This window comes from Tasmannia lanceolata, unplaced genomic scaffold (assembly GCF_043159265.1).
Source record: "Tasmannia lanceolata isolate RefF3 unplaced genomic scaffold, GAP_Taslan_0.1 ptg000018l, whole genome shotgun sequence".
NCBI lineage: Eukaryota > Viridiplantae > Streptophyta > Magnoliopsida > Canellales > Winteraceae > Tasmannia > Tasmannia lanceolata.
In genome coordinates this window covers 13,380,003-13,400,105 of record NW_027518695.1, presented here as the reverse complement: position 1 = coordinate 13,400,105, position 20,103 = coordinate 13,380,003, and the positions used below count along the sequence as shown (strand labels likewise).

Sequence of the window (20,103 nt, the reverse complement as noted above, 5' to 3'; positions counted from 1 at the left end):
CAAAAGTGGAGGGCAAAAATGGGCAGATTTGTGGTTTGTCCATTTTGCCCTCCACAAATGGATGGGTTAGGATGATCCTATAGAGCTGATTTTTGGTACACACCCCATATATGTAAGGGCCTTGCAAATGAATGCTTTGGATCATCTTAACAAAGTGGGCCACATGTGATTGGGCACTTGAGCGTGCCATAAGCTTGATACGCTCGAGCGTACAATCCTTTCCCGTTCTCTCTTTTCTCTCTTTCTCTCTCTCTCTCTCTCTCTCTCTCTCTATATATATATATATATATATATACACACACATATAAAGAGAAGTGTTTCTGCGCAGCTGCGTAGAGAGATATCTGCGCAGCTTATTTCGAATTTGCTTTGCCTTATGTCGTAAATGCCTTTCATTCGTAAATGCTCTTTTATAAACCTTTCATTCGTAAATGCTCTTTTATAAACAAGAAAAGTATCGTAAATGCTCTTTTATAAACAAGAAAACCTTTCATTCGTAACTCTCTCTCTCTCCCACTCCCAAAACGAACCAGAAAAAGCTAGGGTTTTTTTTTCTGTATGTTTCTGCGTTTTCCCTCTTTCCTCTTCAATCATACATAAACAAAGAGGACAAAAAACTAGGGTTTCCCATAACCCTCGACGGAAATTTCTATCTCCACGGCGGCGGAAAGATCTTCCTCCACCACGAAAGCTTTGGCCGAGACCCAACTTTGGGCTTCCCTCTTCCCTCTTCGTCCACGGTTCTTTCCCTTCGTCAATCGTCTTCTCCACTGACGAGGATCCAAACCAGGTAAGCTCAGCTATTTATTGTTTTTTCATTTTTTTCCTAAATCTATTTTTCCTTTTAATCTATATTTCTTCTTCACTTGGGTTTCTAATCTATTTGTTTTTGTTTTCCTTCAAAACCCTAATTTTTGTGAGTTCTTTAGGGGTTTTAGTTGAGGATGTATTTTGGTTGGTTTTGTTCAACGGAAATTTCTATCTCCACCGCGGCGGAAAGATCTTCCTCCACCACGAAAGCTTTGGCCGAGACCCAACTTTGGGCTTCCCTCTTCCCTCTTCGTCCACGGTTCTTCCCCTTCGTCCATCGTCTTCTCCACTCACGAGGATCCAAACCAGGTAAGCTCAGCTATTTATTGTTTTTTTCATTTTTTTCCTAAATCTATTTTTCCTTTTAATCTATATTTCTTCTTCACTTGGGTTTCTAATCTATTTGTTTTTGTTTTCCTTCAAAACTCTAATTTTTGTGAGTTCTTTAGGGGTTTTAGTTGAGGATGTATTTTGGTTGGTTTTGGATTTTGAGAACCGGTTCTGAGTCTTGAGTCCAATAATCAGTTATGGACTCCCAATTGGTTCTATATGGCTATTTGATGGAATTTTAAATTGCAATACCTTTTGAATGGAAATCGCTTATTTCTAAGTCTTGCATTGGTTGATGTTTTTATGGATTTATGTGTATGGATTCCTGCAATCCTTTTAAAACCCTCTAGTCATCTCTTTGGATGTTTTTCAATCCTTTTAACACCCTCTAGTCATCTCTAGTTCTACATATCTTTTTATCGACACAATCAATTAGGATGATTTCAATTAAGGGTCTGTTGGTTTTGGATTTTGAGAACCGGTTCTGAGTCTTGAGTCCAATAATCAGTTATGGACTCCCAATTGGTTCTCAAAATTCATAAGGCTCCATTTTGTGTACTCTCTAAGTAAGTTGGGGTTTTCTCTCTGCCAAGTCACTCTTTGCATTTTTTTCATCTGAGTCCAAAGCTGAGTTCAATACTGATTATTGGACCCAAAATTAAATGTAAAAATTGATTGAGGGGGAGAATTGTATCATATCAGTTCTTTAAATGCATGGTATTTGTTACTTCAAATATGCTGTTTTGATCTTTTTTTATTTGTGGTTTGTTGGTGGTGGTTTGTCTGTTTATGGGTGGTGGTTTGGTGGTTTATGGCTGGTGGTTTGGTTGTTTCTTGGGTATTTGTTTGGTGGTTGATGGGTGGTGGTTTGGTGGTTAATGGCTGGTGGTTTGTTGGTTTATTGCTGGTGGTTTGGTTGTTTCTGGGTGGTTGTTTGCTGGTTTATGGTTGGTGGTTTGTTGGGTTATGGCTGGTTGTTATAGAGTAACCTTTGATGGATGATTCTTTGTCTCCCGCTCCTGTGTTTCCTGTCGACGAAGTATGTGGCACATCCTCAAGGTTTGTTGAGGACGCTGTGTCGCAAGCATGCGACTTATCGATAAATGATATTGATGAACACGCCTTAATTTTTGGTGATCAAGGGGAAGAATTAAATGAAGGTAACCAAGTAGAAGATGTTGATGATGGGAATGGCGAGGAGAGTGTAGCGAAGAAGCCGTTTGTTGGCCAGGTGTTTGATACCTTTGACGGTGCCTACGTATATTATAATACCTATGCCCTGAGTAAAGGTTTTGGAGTGCGCAAATCTAGTACAAACAAGTCGACCAAGACAAATCAAGTAATATTCAGAAAGTATGTGTGCGACAAGGAGGGGAAGAAAGACCCTAATGATAAGAGACAGGCTGGTAGGGAAGTGATTCCGCGTCGCACTGCTAGGCTTGATTGTCAGGCGAAGATGGCGATTAACTTGAAAGACAAGAAGTGGATAGTGTCAGTCATTGAAGACGAACATTCGCATGAACTCACATCTCCACTTAGAAGACGCATGCATCGTTCACATAACCGACTATATAAGAAGGAGAGTGTTAAAAATTTGATGGATAGTTACCATGGAATTGGGTTGCAGCCTGCTGGAATTGCAAAAGTCATTAATGTCCAATCCGATGGCGCAGATGGTGTTCTCTCACCACAGCAAGTGCAGTCCCATTTGAGATTGAAGAAGAAGAACAATATGGGGTTAGACGCTGGGATAGTGGCCGAGCGTCTCCAACGAAAACGAGCTGAAGAGCAGGACTTCTTTTTTTCTATTGAGTTGGACTCAGAGTGCACATTGAGATCTATGTTCTGGGCTGATTCGAGGGCAAGAGAATCTTATATGACCTTCAGCGATGTGATTGTCTTCGATGTGACTTATAGGACCAATATGTATTTGATGCCCTTTGCACCATTTACAGGGGTCAACCATCACAGGCAGTCTATATTGTTTGGATGTGCACTCCTCGCCGATGAGACTGAGGAGACCTTCACTTGGTTGTTTAAGCAGTGGCTGCAATGTATGCATGGAAAAGTTCCAGGAACTATTATTACCGATATGGATGTGGCAATGCGAAATGCAATTAAGAATGTCTTCCCCAATACACGTCATCGGTTTTGTTCCTGGCACATAACAAAGCACCTAGTTGAGCATGTTCCTGCAAGGCAGATGGTGACTTTCCAAAGGATTACTACCGTTGGTATAACACGGGTGATATAGATGAATGTGAGATGGAATGGGGAAGATTATGTGTGAAGTATAAAATTGATGAGAATGATTGGCTAAGTAAGATGTGGGAGCTAAGGATTCACTGGGTCCCGGCCTATTGGAAAGGTACTTTCACTGCAGGCATGACTTCTAGTCAGCGCAGTGAAAGCATGAATGCTTTCTTCGATGGTTTTGTTAACCAGAAGACTTCTCTGCGTGATTTTGTTGATCAATATGAGAAAGCGCTTGCTGACCGTCGTAGGAAAGAAACACAAGAGGATTTCAAGTCAAAAAATTCAAAGGCGGCAATGACTACAGGTAGCCCATTGGAAGATGATCCTGGGAAATACTATACAAGGACAATTTTTGGCCTTTTTCTGGCTGAGCTTAATGGTAGTAGATTATATTGGGGCAAGAAACATAGTAAAATTGGCGACGAGACTACCTTCAATGTAAGAAGGAAACGTGGGGATAATGAAATGTCAAAAGGGCGTATGGTTGTGTACAACGATTTCGATGGTGTTACTGCGACTTGTGATTGCGCCATGTTTGAGACTTCAGGTATATTATGCAGGCATATTCTGGCCGTATTTGACCAGAAGCAATTAACTTTCATTTCCGAGCGTTACATTCTAAGGAGATGGACAATTGACGCTAGATATCAGTTGTTGGGTGGAGTTCCTACAAGTCAAGTAGGTAACGAAGGCACAACCCCATTTAGAAGGTGGTCCGTAATGACAAAACGACGAATAGTGGATGAGGAACTCGATAATGACGACTTTATTTTAAAGAAGTTGGATGAATTTTACTCTGGATTGGTGGTTGAGATTGAGCAGAGAAAGAAAGACAGGCAAGTTCACGTACCAGTATTTACCAGCCAAGTGCAGTCTAACTCTCTTCTCACTCAAGCACCTGGGATATGTATTCGAAACCCTGAAGTTGTGAAAACCAAGGGCCGGCCGAGGGAAGCATCACGCTTGAAATCTTCATTAGAGCTCTCCCAATCTAAGATGGGAAAACGGAAGTGTAGTGGTTGTGGGGAGTTGGGACATAATCTGAGAACATGTAAAAAGAAAGCCAAGGTTTGACTTTGAGTTCTTTCTATGTTGCAATTTTCTCTCCGATTATTACTAAATTTTTATTGGTTCTAATAGATGGGTACACTACACGAGGGGGAGGAGGAAGAGGAAGAGGAAGCGGAAGATATCGCTTCGTGATGTTGCTCCTTTCACTAGGTATGTGGTAGTATCTTTGTGAATGTTTTGTTTTGTACATTGATATTTTGGATACATTGGAAGATGGTGTTTTGATTTTCATGGTGTTTTGTGACTGAAAAGCTTATTTTAAGCAGAGTTAGCTATTTTTTCCTCATGAATTATAGGATTGTGAGGCTCAAATGGATACAAGGACTTTTTTCTCTACCCTCGCAATAGTTTTTTCCCCTCATGAATTATAGGATTTTGTAGTTACTGTAACACTCAATTTGTATGATGCACAACACTTTACAAGGCAATAAACCAATGTAAATTCATCAAGGAAGCTTAATACTTCCCAGGATCTTTGCTTGAAAATACCCACTTACACCAGCTAAAAAAATTCATGAGAAATGGGGGAGAAAAATATACCTGAATCTAATTAAACTGGGTGATTCGCATGGGACTTTTGAGCGATTATATATCTCTTTTGTGACCGAAAGCTTGCTATGTAGCAGAGCATGACTATGTTTTATCCTTATTTCATCTTATACTTCCATCTATTTTTATTTTCTTCCTTTAGAAGGTGAGTTTTCTACCTATTCCATTCCCGGTCTTACCTTTGCTTGTATTATATGTGCAGGGATCGCGACAAGTATTTTTTGAAGCAATGCCTATTTGAAGCACTTTCAAGTTGAAGAAATCAACTGAACTGATGTGAAATTTTTGAACTTCTATCTTGAGTTGTATGAACTGAAAAGAACTGCTTGTATGTACTAGTTCTTAGTGAACAAAATGAAATGAAGGCGAAGTCTGTAATGTTGAACTTGGTGTAGCTGCTAGGCGGTCACTTATTGAACTACGAGTTGTTATGAAAGCCGGGCAAGATTTCATCAATATTCCAATTTAAGGGAGAGTTTTGAGAGAGCAGCGAAATAATTTTTTTGTCTCCTATCAGAGTTTTTTGTCTCCTATCACAACTCAAACCTTTAGATATGAGTTCAATATATAGCTAACTTTTTGAGTCATCTATATAACTGCCAAGAAGAAGAGAAATGGACAATCTCACAGTGAAAGGTGGTACCCTCAATATTGTTAGGTGGTTGGATCAACCCTCTAACATTCAGATCGGAGGGTTAGGATTAACTTACGGAAATGATTTTTGGGGCACAACCTATATGGGTTGTGGCCCATCTAATGGACGGTTTGGATCATCCTATGTTGCGGTCCATACAGTACTTTTAATAAAAGGTTGTGCCCCATCTAATGGACGGTTTGGATCATCCAATGTTGCGGTCCATACCGTACTTTTAATAAAGTAAGATTGCCCTCATCAAAATAAGTAGTGCTGATAACATTTCCCTTTTTTCTTTTACAGGAATTTGCTAGCCACCTTCGCCGATTCCACTTGCTCGGCTTGTGGCCCGTCCGGATGCAAAGATTGGAAGAAGTAAATGGGTGCAAATGTTGCTAGCAGAAAAAAAAAAATAGTAATCATTACGGTGTATTAGATTTGTGATAGAAATGGTAAGTTTTAAATGAAAAATTACTGAAAAAGGGTGATAAAGTATGACAATTACAAAGAAAATACTACTGACATATGACAATTACAAGCGATGGATAAGGGATGGATAGTGCGCAGATATCTCTACGCAGCTGCGCAGAAACACTTCTCTCATATATATATATATATATATATATATATATATATATATATATATATATATATATATATATATATATATATATATATATATATATATATATATATATTTGGGATTCACTAGCATCCATTGCAGAAGGCCTTTCGCGGATGGGCTGTTGCATGTGACTATGTGAGAGCAGCCACGTAGGCTCACTTTTCAGCAGATTTTGTCTTCATTCACGAGGTAGTTTCTCTCACATGCAACGACCCATCCGCTAAATGCCTCCTACCATGGTCGCTAGCAAATCCCCCACTCCCCACCGGGACACACACACAGACACACACACACCTTCTCCAGTTCTCTATCGATCTTGGTATTTAGGAAAAAAAAGGTAGTAAAAATACTGGAGCTTGTGAAGCACCCAACCCTTCTTGCAACCGAGCATTTTTAAAAGCTCATTTCCATTAATGATCAAGCACTTTTTTTGTCAATCCATCAAGCAACACTGACTACCCATTGCTTACTAACATGTTGCTGCAACAAGAAGTGCTTTGATGTCCTTGCCAAATTCCTTGGCAATTGGATGAAAAGTATCCAAAACCTTAACATCTGTCAATTGAGTAGATAAAAATTGTTGTGGTAGCTTGTTGCATCAGAAGCAGTTGTTGGGTCTGCTTCATGCTTCTTCTTGCTGACGAACGGCCATAATCCACTGTTACTTGCTTGTAAAAATTCCAGTCCCATTGCTATCTAAACTTTAGCACCGTTCCTACCCTGTGTTCATAGTAAAAGAGTAGCCTTTTGCCACGCTTAAGGACAGTTCTGTCTTCAACGATGGTATCTCTTTCCAGTGACATCAAAGGCAGTATTGGCGACATTGAAGTTTTCAACTAATATGCCAAGGTTTCTTTCGCCAATTTCTTGTCCTTTTTGGCGAAAGAATGTAGAATTCCCAAAGATATGATGGCGCTGAACTTGAGATAGCATTTCCATCCATGCTTTCCTACTGCACAACTCTCAGACAATGATACAACCAAAAGTCTAGTTCTCAGTGGTAGCACTCTTGCCCACACCAGCTCTACCCATAATCTACTGAATTAGTTGTATTTACACTTGCTTGATAGGAGGTTGGCTAGAATTAGTAGCTTCTTCACTCCCCCGGCATTACGCATGCACTCTCCTTATAACGTGATTTGACCTGAAAACGGGGCAACTTTAACTCTATAAGGGGGGCGCATGCGTAATGCAGGGGGGTATCATCGCCCTTTGATTTAATGGCCACCATGATTCTCCAAAATAGGTCCATGCCTAATTCTGCAATATCATAGGCCCACCATTCTCTCAAGTTTGGTCTCTATCTTTGGCCATCTGTTCCATTACCAAGGATCTCATCTCATCCTTTGGAGCAACTGTAAGGTCAATTCCCCTTCGAAGGATGTATTAGAATTTTGAAGGCATTGGATACAAATAACATTTGAGTTCCCCCATGCAATAAGAACACTCAAACTAAGATCCCGATGTAGTAATTTGCTAATTAATCCAACCAAAAGTAATCTCCTTAGAGAGGATTACTATAGGATGTTGTGTTGCTTCCACAACATCCAGAAACTGACCGTTTAGTGCCTCTGAAACCAATGGTGTCTCTCCCTCATTGAAATACAGGAACTTAAATACAAACTGAGACAGACTCCCACAACATCAATCCATCTACTCATTTACAAGAAACGTCACCAATAATTAACCCCACAACCCTAAACTACATACCCACAACTACATAATAACTACCCATAAACATAAGCATCTATCAGAAAGTGTTACGGTTCTGAGTGGGGCCACCTAGGTATGAGACTGCGTGGGACCCAGCCTGGTATGGGACAGGTTTAAAGGGCCTCACATAACAGGTTCTATCAACTCAGGAGCTTTTGGCGTATTGGTAAGGTATCTAACCAACAAGCAAGAGATTTGAACGGTTTTAGGGCTTTGAAAGCAAAAATCTGGAAAAAAAAACTTGGATTTTTTGAGGAGATAAGAGAGAGAGAGAGAGATTTTGTGAAATCTGGTGAAAATTGTTGGTGAAATTTGGTGAAATCACGATTTGGAAGGGATGAGAGAGATTTTGATGAAATCTGGTGAAAGATTTTGGTAAAATCCCAATTTGGAAGGGGGAGAGAGAAATCTGGTGAAAGATTTTTGTAAAATCTTGATCTGGTGAAAGATTCTGGTGAAATCTGAAATCTGATTTGGAAGAGAGAGAGGACGTGAATAAAGAATGCCACCTCTTTGGTGGGTTACCACATGACATCTGCCCAAAAACAAATAACTAAACATCTTGAAATCAAATCTGAAAATAACAAATAACTCAAGAGATTCATTTTAGCACCCATTTGTGCAACAGGTTTTGGAAAATCAACAGAAAAGGCAGATTTTTTTGCACGTTCGGCCCGTCGCATCAGTCTGAGAACACGATGTCACTTTCCTCGAAAATAACGAAGAAAGTCAGCAAAACAATGCATTTTCCATTTAAAACAAGTTTTCCTTAAAAAGACGTTCTTTTCTTCATATCAAAGCTAAAACGTCGTTTGAGGAAAACATATCGGTATCTTCTCTGATTCAAAACCTTAATACCCATAGGGGAGAAGAGCAGAAAACAATGATGCTAGAATGGAATCAAAACATGGTATGACAATGTTTTTCTCACACCCTTTAGTTCAGATGGATGAGGCCAGTATTTTACTCCCAAAGCCCATTTTTCTACGTTGGTTTTCTGTATCTAGTCATTTTCTTTTCTTGCTTGTTTTATCTATAGTATGGGTCTGTAAGAGGTTTAGGAATGGTGGGCTTGAACATGCAAAAGAGAGGTTGAAGAACAACAACTTTTCTTATTACAAAGCCACCCTTTTCTCCTGCTTTGGTCTCTCCTTGTTTTATCTCCTTGTATGGATTGTAACCTTCTTTGGGTGTATGTATTGTCTTTCTGATGAAAAGTTGGTGTCCCATTTGGATTTGATTCTTAGAATTCTTACTTGGTTTGCCACCTCTGCTTATTTGCAACTTGAGTTCTCTTATTCAAGTGACAAGAAATTCCCCATCATTATGAGGGTTTGGTGGACTTTCTACTTCATATTGTCTAGTGCTTGCCTTGTTTTTGACCTTGTTTACTATAAGAAACCTAGAATCTTGCCAAATCATTTCTGGGTTTTGGATTTTGTGCCAATAGTCATCACTCCTTTCCTTTGTTTTACTGGATTCTTTGGTATGAGAAATGAAAAAGAGACCCTTTTTCTTCAAGAGCCTCTTTTGAATGGTAGTAATGTTGAAGGTGGCAAGAAAAATTTAAGTACTTTTTCAAATGCTAATCTTATTAGCCTCTTTACATTCTCTTGGATGGGTCCTTTGTTTAAAGTGGGCAATAAGAAAACATTAGACCTTGATGATGTTCCACAACTTGCAAAAGAGGATAGTGTTAATGGGATCTTCTCTGTTTTAAGAAATAAACTTGAAACTAGTACTACTAGTAGTAATGGGGTAGGAACCCTCAAATTGGTGAAGGCGTTATTCTTTTCAGTATGGAAAGAAATCTTATGGACGGCTTTGTTAGCTATTTTATGCACCGTATCTTCTTATGTCGGTCCCTACCTGATAGATACCTTTGTTCAATACCTCAATGGTCGTCGCGAATATGCAAATGAAGGGTATGTTTTGGTTTCAATCTTTTTTGTGGCAAAGATTGTTGAATCCCTTTCGCAAAGACATTGGATGTTTAAATTACAACAGGTTGGGATTAGAACCAGAGCGGCACTCGTTGCAATGATCTACAAGAAGGGTCTTTCGCTATCGAGCCGATCGAGGCAGGCTCATACTACTGGAGAGATTATCAATTTCATGAGTGTTGATGCTGAAAGGGTGGGAAACTTCAGTTGGTATATGCATAATCTATGGTTAGTTCCAATTGAAGTGACTTTGGCTTTGTTAATTTTGTACAAGAATGTTGGAGTAGCCTCTGTTGCAGCATTGGTAGCCACTATTGCTATTGGGTTGGCAAATTTCCCTTTGGGAAAGTTGCAAGAGAACTTTCAGGATGAGATGATGAAATCAAAAGATATTCGGATGAAAGCAACCTCTGAGATTTTGAGGAACATGAGAATTCTCAAGCTACAGGGTTGGGAGATGAAGTTTTTGTCCAGAGTAATTGAGCTTAGGAAGAATGAAACACATTGGTTGAAGAGATATCTTTATACATCAGCCATGACATCATTTGTTTTCTGGTGTACACCAACATTCGTGTCTGTGGTTACATTTGGCTCTTGCATACTTCTAGGAATACCACTAGAGTCTGGAAAGATCCTATCTGCACTTGCAACTTTCAGGATATTGCAAGATGCTATTTATATTCTTCCCGATACAATTTCGATGGTTGTTCAAACTAAGGTTTCCCTCGACAGAATTGGGTCGTTCCTTTGCCTAGAGGACCTGCAGCCTGATCTAGTAGAGAAGCTTCCGGGAGGTTCTGAGGTTGCAGTTGAAATAAGCAATGGTAATTTCTCTTGGGATCACTCGTTTGAAAATCATACACTTACAGATTTGAATTTTCGAGTGTATCATGGCATGAGGGTGGCTATATGTGGAACTGTTGGTTGTGGCAAGTCAAGCTTGCTCTCTTGCATCTTAGGTGAAGTGCCAAAGATTTGTGGGACTACTAAACTGAGAGGTACAAAGGCTTATGTCGCTCAGTCACCTTGGATACAGAGTGGCACAATCGAAGACAATATACTGTTTGGAAAGGAAATGGATAGAGATAAGTATGAGCGTGTCCTTGAAGCATGTTCATTGAAGAAAGATCTTGAGATTTTATCCTTTGGCGACCAGACTATTATAGGTGAGAGAGGAATCAACATGAGCGGTGGACAGAAGCAAAGAATACAGATTGCACGTGCTTTATACCAGGATGCTGACATATATCTCTTTGATGATCCTTTCAGTGCTGTTGATGCTCACACAGGAACCCATCTTTTTAAGGTAACTACACCCTTTTTAATCGTATTAAGGTAACTCCTCTTTTTCTTATGATTCTCACAGTTTGAAGATCTTTTCGTGGATAGTGGCCATGAGATTGATTGCTTTGATATGGTTTCTTTTTAGAGTTTCGATTCCATCTTAGGCACATAATGGTGAAATGTACTAAAAATAGATGCAATTTTGAACCACTTGAAGGAGTGACAGCCTACTGACATTTTCTTCTTTGATGGTTGGTAGGGTGCAACTCGGGTCCGGTTGAGGCCAACCCGACCCAACCCGAGGAACCCATTTTTCCAACCCAACCCGATTTCCAACCCGTCTGGGTTCAACCCGACCCATCCCAATTTGCAATTTCCTCAACCCGACCCAACCCGATTTTCAATTCAGGTTGGGTTGGGTCGGGTTGACCCGATTTGATATGGTACCAACAGTTGACCTCCTCAACTCGAGCCGGTTTGTTTTGGATTTTGAGAACCAATAGTGAGTCACCAATAATCAGTTTTTGACTTACAATCGGTTCTCAAAATCCAAAACAAACAGGGACTAACAATTAACAAAAGGGAAATGTTATCCGGACTACTATATTTTGATGATCACACTCCTCATTTTATTAAAGTAAGGTATGGCCCGCACCATAGGATTATCCAAACCGTCCATTGTGGACTGTGGAGACTATTTCAATGTTGAAAAAGAAAAACACACATAGAACTTCTTCAGATGGAATACAATAATATTAATATAAACTAGGATCATATGTATATGTTGGAATTAACATCACTACTAAATGAGAATTTGAAATTTCCAATTCGGGTTGGGTCGGGTCGGGTTGCCCGACACCCCAACCTGACCCAACTTGATTTTCAATTCGGGTTGATTTTTCCCAACCCTAACCCAACCCGATTTGCAAAAAGCTTAACCCGACCCAACCCAAATTCGGGTTGAACCCGACCCGAGTTGCACCCCTAATGTTTGGTATTTTCATTCAAACAATTGTTCTTATGTGTGACAAACCTTCGTATGGCAGGAATGTCTACTTGGTCTTTTAGGCTCAAAAACAGTGATCTATGTTACGCATCAAGTGGAGTTTTTACCTTCTGCAGACCTTATCCTGGTCAGCCCTTTACTCCTTTTTTCCTTTTCATTCTACAAATTCAGTAAGCCCATCTGCAAAGTATCAGCAAGATGACTTCTATGGTCTGACAGGTAATGAAAGATGGGAGGATTACACAAGCTGGGAAGTATGATGACATTCTGAAGTCGGGAACAGATTTCATGACGCTGGTTGGTGCACACAAGCAAGCTTTGTCGGCGATTGGTTCTGTAGTGTCCGATTCCCAAATTCTCACTAATTTAAGCTTAAGCGATATAGTAGAACATGAACAGAATGGTAAAACGGATGAAATAATGGGACAAAAGGGGCAGATTGTTCAGGAGGAAGAGAGAGAGAAAGGCAGAGTTGAACTGTCAGTCTACTGGAAATACATTACATCGTCGTATAGAGGAGCTTTTGTACCATTTATATTACTGAGCTATATTTTCTTTCAACTCCTTCAGATTGCCAGCAATTACTGGATGGCTTGGGCAGCCCCCGTGTCAAAAGATGTGACACCTCCAGTTAAAGGCTCAGTCCTCATCCTTGTCTATGCTGCTTTTTCCCTCGGATCCTCTATTTGTGTCCTTGTAAGAAGTTCACTGACTGCAACAGCTGGATATAAGACTGCAACTCTACTATTCAACAAAATGCATATGTCCATTTTTCGTGCTCCCATGTCATTCTTTGACTCAACTCCAAGTGGACGTATCCTAAATAGAGTAAGTTAACCTATCTCTCTTTAATAATCAGACAAAGACACCCATCTAAATTTTTTAAAAGCTATTATATTTTTACATTATTTAATTTTAGCTGTTTTTTCCTGTTACAGGCATCCACTGATCAAAGTGCAGTAGACCTTGAAATTCCTTACTTAATAGCATCATTTGCCTATGTAATTATACAGCTCCTTGGAACCATTGCAGTAATGTCACAGGTTGCATGGCAGGTGTTTATCATGTTTATCCCTGTTGTTGCAGCCTCCATATGGTATCAGGTAAAGCTTATTGGAGGTTCTTTGCTATTAATTTTATTATTTTCTATGAATGTTTAATAAACCTTACAATTTATGATGATTTCTTATGAGTTTATTCAATCCTTTTATGATTTTTACATCTAATTTGGCATTCAGACTGTAGATTCAAATCTTGTTCCAATGGTTGTTATGGTTTTGCTCACTTTTATTTTATTTGACAGCAATACTACATACCGACGGCACGAGAACTAGCACGTTTGGTTGGTGTTTGCAAAGCTCCCAACATACAACATTTTGCTGAATCTTTATCGGGTTCAACAACAATCAGGAGTTTCAATCAAGAGCAAAGATTTATAGACACAAATCTCCATCTGATCGATGGGTACTCCCGACCCAAGTTTCATAGTGCTGGTGCAATGGAGTGGCTTTCCCTTCGCTTGAATATGTTGTCCTCCATTACCTTTGCCTTTTCTTTGGTTTTCTTGATCTCTGTGCCAGAGGGATTAATCGATCGAGGTAACTGCATTCAAAATATTGTGAAAAATCTTTTCTGACTGATGTAATGGCTCAAATATATGATGAATAAGGATCTAGTTCTTTCCTTTTCTTTGTTTGTTACAGGCATTGCAGGCATAGCGGTGACTTATGGACTTAATTTGAATATGCTACAAGGCTGGGTCATATGGGCTCTGTGCAATATTGAAAACAAAATTATATCTGTTGAGAGAATATTTCAGTACACGTTAATTCCTAGTGAACCACCTCTTGTTATAGAAAATAAAAGGCCAGACAGTAAATGGCCATCACTGGGAGAAGTTCATATTCGTGACTTGCAGGTAATGCCAATCCTCATTCCATTTAACCCTTCTCTCTCCCCCCGCCTTTTTTTTCTAATTTATGTAATAAGGTCCATTCAATTCCCTCAGAGAACTCTTGTTCAACACATCTTGAAATGGCAGTAACTAAAGTATCTTTCTTCTTATCTTGCCATTCAATATGTGTGTGTTCTCTCTCTCTCTCTCTCTCTCTCTCTCTCTCTCTCTATATATATATATATATATATATATATATATATATATATATATATGAGAAAACGGTTCCTACACATATGTGTAGAAAAGTTATCTACACACTAGCTTAAAATACAGTGGGGGCCACATTATTTGGGTGATCCAAACCATTTATTTTTAAGGCCCTCACATAGATAGGGTGTCCACAAAAAATCAGATCCATAGGATCATCCTAACCATTCGAACTGTGGAGGCAAAAAATGGACTAATTTGTAAAGGTTTAAAGACATCCATTTTACCTCCACAAATCGTAGGGTTGGGATGATCCTATGGATCTGATTTTTTGTAGACACCCTATCTATGTGATGGCCTTTAAAATGGATGGCTTGGATCACCCAAACAATGTGGGCCCCCACTGTATTTTAAGCTAGTGTGTAGAGAACTCTCTACACATATGTGTAGGAACCGTTTTCTCTCTCTCTCTATATATATATATATATATATATATATATATATATATATATATATATTTCTTTGTATCTTTTTTTTCCAATTGTGATTCTTATACTATTTATGTTGTTTTAATGTATTCCTTTTAGTCTAGATTCTTTTTTCATCTTATGTACCCTGAAGTACCCTGAAGTATCTTTAGAAAATAAAGGGACGTTTAAAAACTAAATATGGTATCAGAAGGGGTGTATCAAAAGAAATATGGTAAAGTGGCGTTTGGAACAAGGTTGCCAGAGCGGGAATCGAAAGCGGGAATTGAAACGGGAATCGAAGGCTCCCAGGGAAGAATCCTGCTTCCTTGGTTTGGAATGATATGGCAAGAGAGCTTTTAAATTAGAGTGCCACGTAGGATTGGATGCCACGTTGGCATAAGGTGAGGCTATCCACGTCAGACAAAACGGTTGAAAGTCAATCATCTTTAATATATATATATATATATATATATATATATATATATATATATATGAGAAAACGGTTCCTACACATATGTGTAGAGAGTTCTCTACACACTAGCTTAAAATACAATGAGGGCCCACATTGTTTGGGTGATCCAAGCCATCCATTTTAAAGGCCCTCACATAGATAGGGTGTCTACAAAAAATCATATCCATAGGATCATCCCAACCCTACGATTTGTAGAGGTAAAATGGATGTCTTTAAACCGTCACAAATTAGTCCATTATTTGCCTCCACAGTTCGAATGGTTAGGATGATCCTATGGATCTGATATTTTGTGGACACCCTATCTATGTGAGGGCCTTTAAAATGGATGGCTTGCATCACCCAAACAATGTGGGACCCCACTGTATTTTAAGCTAGTGTGTAGAGAACTTATCTACACATATGTGTAGGAACCGTTTTCTCACTCTCTCTCTCTCTCTCTCTCTCTCTCTCTCTCATATATATATATATATATATATATATATATATATATATATATATATATATATATATATATATATTTGTTCTTGTCTTTTTTTTCAATTGTAATTCTTATACTAGTTATGTTGTTTTAATGTATTCCTTTTAGTCTAGATTCTTTTTTCATCTTATGTTTCTTATATGCCTCAATGTTGGGATACAGTTCTAAAAAAATGTTCTGGTTTCCAGGGTTTTTGGCTCTGACTGACATTGGCAGGCACTTCTGTACATATGTTTGTTTATTGTTCATTTTTTTCATCATTTCATACTCACTTTATTAAGTTATAGATGATAACTCAACTTAATAAACATAGTATCGTCAGGAACTAGGATGATAACACCAATACCCCTTTCTCATCCGATGTTACCATGTCATCATGCATGTTACGTTCTATATGTTTTTTTTTTTCTCTTAATGTCTGATTATACATTGCTGGGTGCATATGTGGCACACTTACAATATAGATTATTTCTACGATAAGTCTTGGTTTATGCATGGGTACAGGTCTATTATGCCCCTCATATGCCTATTGTCTTGAAAGGTCTTACTTGCACTTTCCCTCGAGGGATGAAGACTTGCATTGTTCCCTGTGGGTACAAGTTAAATAGGTTTAAACCATCCTATTAACCAATCTTCAAAACACGCTGCTTACTTCAGAATTTGACTAGGTGGACATTGTTTTTTACCTAACTGAGCACCCAGTGCGCATGCACTTTCTGAAGTTCAAAACTCACTTTTTCAATGAAATTTGTTTGATATTCATGTTTACCCTCTCTTTTGGGCAAGTTCTAAATAGAGTGTGAGTTTTAGATGTTGTTTGGCATCTGACACTACCATCTCATCATTAATATTATATATTTTTTGCTTAACAAATTATTGTTCTCTTCTGGGTACGTGCTTGGTCGGTTTTTCATAATGGACTGTTTCTTTGCTAAGTTGTGGTTAACGACTGGGTACAGGTCCGTTATGCCCCACATATGCCTCTTGTCTTGAAAGGTCTTACATGCACTTTCCCTGGAGGGATGAAGACTGGTATTGTTGGAAGGACAGGGAGTGGAAAATCAACTCTCATACAGGCACTCTTCCGAATTGTTGATCCCACGGGTGGTCAGATTCTGGTAGATGGCATTGACATTTCAACTATAGGACTTCATGATCTAAGATCGAAGTTAAGCATCATCCCTCAAGATCCAGTCATGTTTGAAGGGACCGTGCGAACCAACCTTGACCCGCTAGAAGAGTACAAAGATGAACAGATTTGGGAGGTGAATTTTTTATATATTGTAAGCGTCACTGTTTATTCTTACATTCTTATCATTTTTTAATGTTATTTATACGATTCTCTTCTATTTTAGGCTCTAGATAGGTGCCAACTTGGAGAAATTGTTAGGAGGAAGGAGGGAAAGCTCGACTCTGCAGGTTTGATTTCCACTTTGGATTCATTGGATATCCACATCATTTGACCCTCATATCCATTTGGAATGTGTATTGGGGTTTCAATGACTACATCACTTTTTGGAACTTGAGAATCACATGTTATGCAGCTGTAACTGTTACCAGATATCTCAATCTTTCTGTTTCCATTTAGATGTTGGCTGATTTTGTCTCACAAGTAGGAAGTAGTTAGCAATCTTCTTTCATTGAAGTATTTGTTTATTATGGGATTGTCTAGGGCATTTTGCAAAACCAAATTTGCGGCCCCTAATTTAAAAAAAATGAACTGCCACTTCATTTGAATGAAATGAATCAGACAAATTCAGCTGTGGCTCTTCTCATGAAAAAAGGGGAGCTGTGAAATGCTTTTGTGCAAAATTGCCTCAAACACTCCCACTAATTCACTTTCTGAGATCTGTTTGATAACTGTAGGAATACCCCACCTGACCTTATTCTAGTACCTTAGGTTGCATGTTCCAACATTTACAAGTTCTTATATGAGTTGCAGTGACCGAAAATGGAGAAAACTGGAGCATGGGTCAACGACAACTGGTGTGTCTTGCTCGGGTGATACTGAAGAGAAGCAAGATTTTGATGCTTGATGAAGCAACTGCCTCAGTGGATACTGCTACTGATAATCTAATTCAGATTACACTAAGGCAACAGTTCTCAGACTCTACAGTCATCACGATAGCCCATCGAATAACATCCGTTCTCGATAGTGACATGGTGTTGCTTCTTGATAATGGTTAGTATATGACCAAAAGCATTGTTTGTCCATCTTTCTCTGTTTACAACTTGCTTGAATTTTGGGTTTCATTTTTTTATTTTTTTGAGCAGGTTTTATAGTGGAACATGACACCCCATCAAGATTGTTAGAAAACAAGTACTCTTCATTTGCAAAACTCGTTGCGGAGTATACTGTAAGATCAACTTCTAGATTTGGAAGCTAGAAGATATTGAAATTGAGGATGATATTTAGGATGTATTCTGCTGCCATGCGAGCATTGGATTGGTGATGAGGATCATATGAAGACGATTGTTGTAACTAGGGCTGCAACTTGGGTCGGGTTTTACCCGACCCGAAAATAGCTTGGGTTGGGTTCATGTTTCTCTGGTTTCGGGTTTAGCCGGGTTTGAAGGGGCCCGACCGGACCCGACCCCAGTTACTTAAGTTACAGTATGTATTTTTTTTCTAAAACTTTGTTACTTTAAAAGTGAAAACTTAAAAGTAAAACTCACGCACGCACGCAATCACAGGGACTCTGTCCATCTTCTGTTCGTTTCCCGCCTATAGCTCTAGGGTTTCAAGTTTCAACTAAATAGTTAATGCACTAAATAGTATGTTGTTTATCTCATATGAGTATAATCATTTTCATTTGGTAGTACATCAATTTATTCTCTTTGGACTATTTATTAGTTAATGCACTAAAAAGTTTGCCATGCTTGAGTTTTTCTACTTGTATCAGTTGAGTTGCCTTGCCAAACAAGAGTTTTCCTTAAAAAATTGCATCAACGTAGAAAAACCCGACCTGACCCGAGATTTATCATGGGTAGGGCCGGGTTTGGGAATTGCGGGTTTTCCGGAAAAAAACCCGACCCGACCCGAGATATTTCTCGGGTAGGATTGGGTTCTTCAAAACCCGACCCGAGTTGCAGCCCAAGTTGTAACGACTGCAAATTTCTCCCCTAAAATTTTTCTATTTAAGTTGATAATGGCACTCCTCTTAAAGTGATTGATCTATTTTGGATAAATGCACCCTAGTTGATTAATTAGTGGGCCCTATGTACTTTATTTAATCAACATAGTTTAACTAACTAGGGGTATATGAGTAACATGCTAGTAGAGAGAATATAGACATCATTTGGAAAACCCAAATTCTCCCAATAGAAATTGCCGCACTCACACTCCAACTTTGGAGCGTGCGTACGTATTTAGTGGGCCCCACTTTACTTGTTAAATTTCTATTTACTTAAATTAGAGTTAATGTGAGGCAATGATTACACCTTAATATGATTTTTTCTTATGGTAAATTAGAAAAACATGATCAGATGAATAATGGGACCAGAAAATTTTGGTTATAGTAGTCATAAATACGTTTAAAATTGAAAATTGAAATATTTGCCCCCCTCTTGCGTATTTATGACTACTCTTTTACACTAGAGATGGCTGTCCCAATTACAAAAATGGGCAATATATCATTTCCCTTAAATAATCTCGTTATTTACTATATAATCAGCCAACGGAGAAATTATATGGTGTAAGTCCTTATAGTCTCGTATTTTTTAAAAAGTATTGTACGCACCACACTATATGATGATCCAAACCGTCCAGCGTAAATAGGTTGTGCCCAAAAAATCATTTCTATAGGATTATTCCAACCCTCCGATCTATAGAGAAACTGCATATTATGGAAACCTTTATAGATCGGGACTATAAATGATCTTATGGAAATGATCATTGGGGAACAACCTATTTACGTTGTGTTCCATAACATGGACGGTTTAGATCATTCTATGATGTGGTCTGTATCGTACTTTTTGACTAGTTACAAACCCTTGCGTTGCACAGGAACAACCTGTTTACATTGGGGAACAACCTACTTAAAATACATAACCTCTCTTGATCTAAGCTTGTTCCTTAATATATCAAACACAATAGAAAAAAAAAATGGGATACGGTACAATAAGAATGATGAGGAAGTATTATAAGATAGGCATGACAAGTGTTTGTGATTATCAATGCAAGGAGAATGATGAGGAAGTATTATAAGATAGGCATGACATGTGCTTGTGATTATCACCATTGATTTGATAGTCAACAGAGAGTGAATATCTTGCAAGATCAAGGCACGCAAATCATCAACAATCAACACTTTTTCATCTCCTGTGATGAAGGGGATAGGATCGTTTAATCAGTGGGA

General features: G+C 38.7%; 3 protein-coding genes across 3 annotated transcripts; all 3 read left to right on the top strand.

Moving 5' to 3' along the window:
* The first annotated feature begins 2,134 nt into the window (after positions 1-2,134).
* LOC143850070 (protein FAR1-RELATED SEQUENCE 5-like) lies at positions 2,135-3,394 on the top strand. Its single transcript, XM_077359385.1, has one exon. The coding sequence runs from the start codon at positions 2,135-2,137 to the stop codon at positions 3,392-3,394; it is 1,260 nt and encodes a 419-aa protein (XP_077215500.1).
* Positions 3,395-3,405: 11 nt separating this feature from the next.
* On the top strand, positions 3,406-4,599 carry LOC143850069 (protein FAR1-RELATED SEQUENCE 5-like). The gene is made up of 2 exons (XM_077359384.1): positions 3,406-4,464; positions 4,537-4,599. Exons 1-2 carry the CDS (start codon positions 3,406-3,408, stop codon positions 4,597-4,599), a joined length of 1,122 nt encoding a protein of 373 aa, XP_077215499.1.
* A 4,199-nt stretch (positions 4,600-8,798) lies between these two features.
* Positions 8,799-18,436, top strand: LOC143849847 (ABC transporter C family member 3-like). The gene is made up of 10 exons (XM_077359111.1): positions 8,799-11,237; positions 12,262-12,348; positions 12,441-13,049; positions 13,160-13,324; positions 13,525-13,819; positions 13,925-14,139; positions 16,705-17,010; positions 17,101-17,164; positions 17,688-17,927; positions 18,020-18,436. The coding sequence occupies exons 1-10, from the start codon at positions 8,883-8,885 to the stop codon at positions 18,130-18,132; spliced, it is 4,449 nt and encodes a 1,482-aa protein (XP_077215226.1). The 5' UTR covers positions 8,799-8,882; the 3' UTR covers positions 18,133-18,436.
* The last annotated feature ends 1,667 nt before the right edge of the window (positions 18,437-20,103 follow it).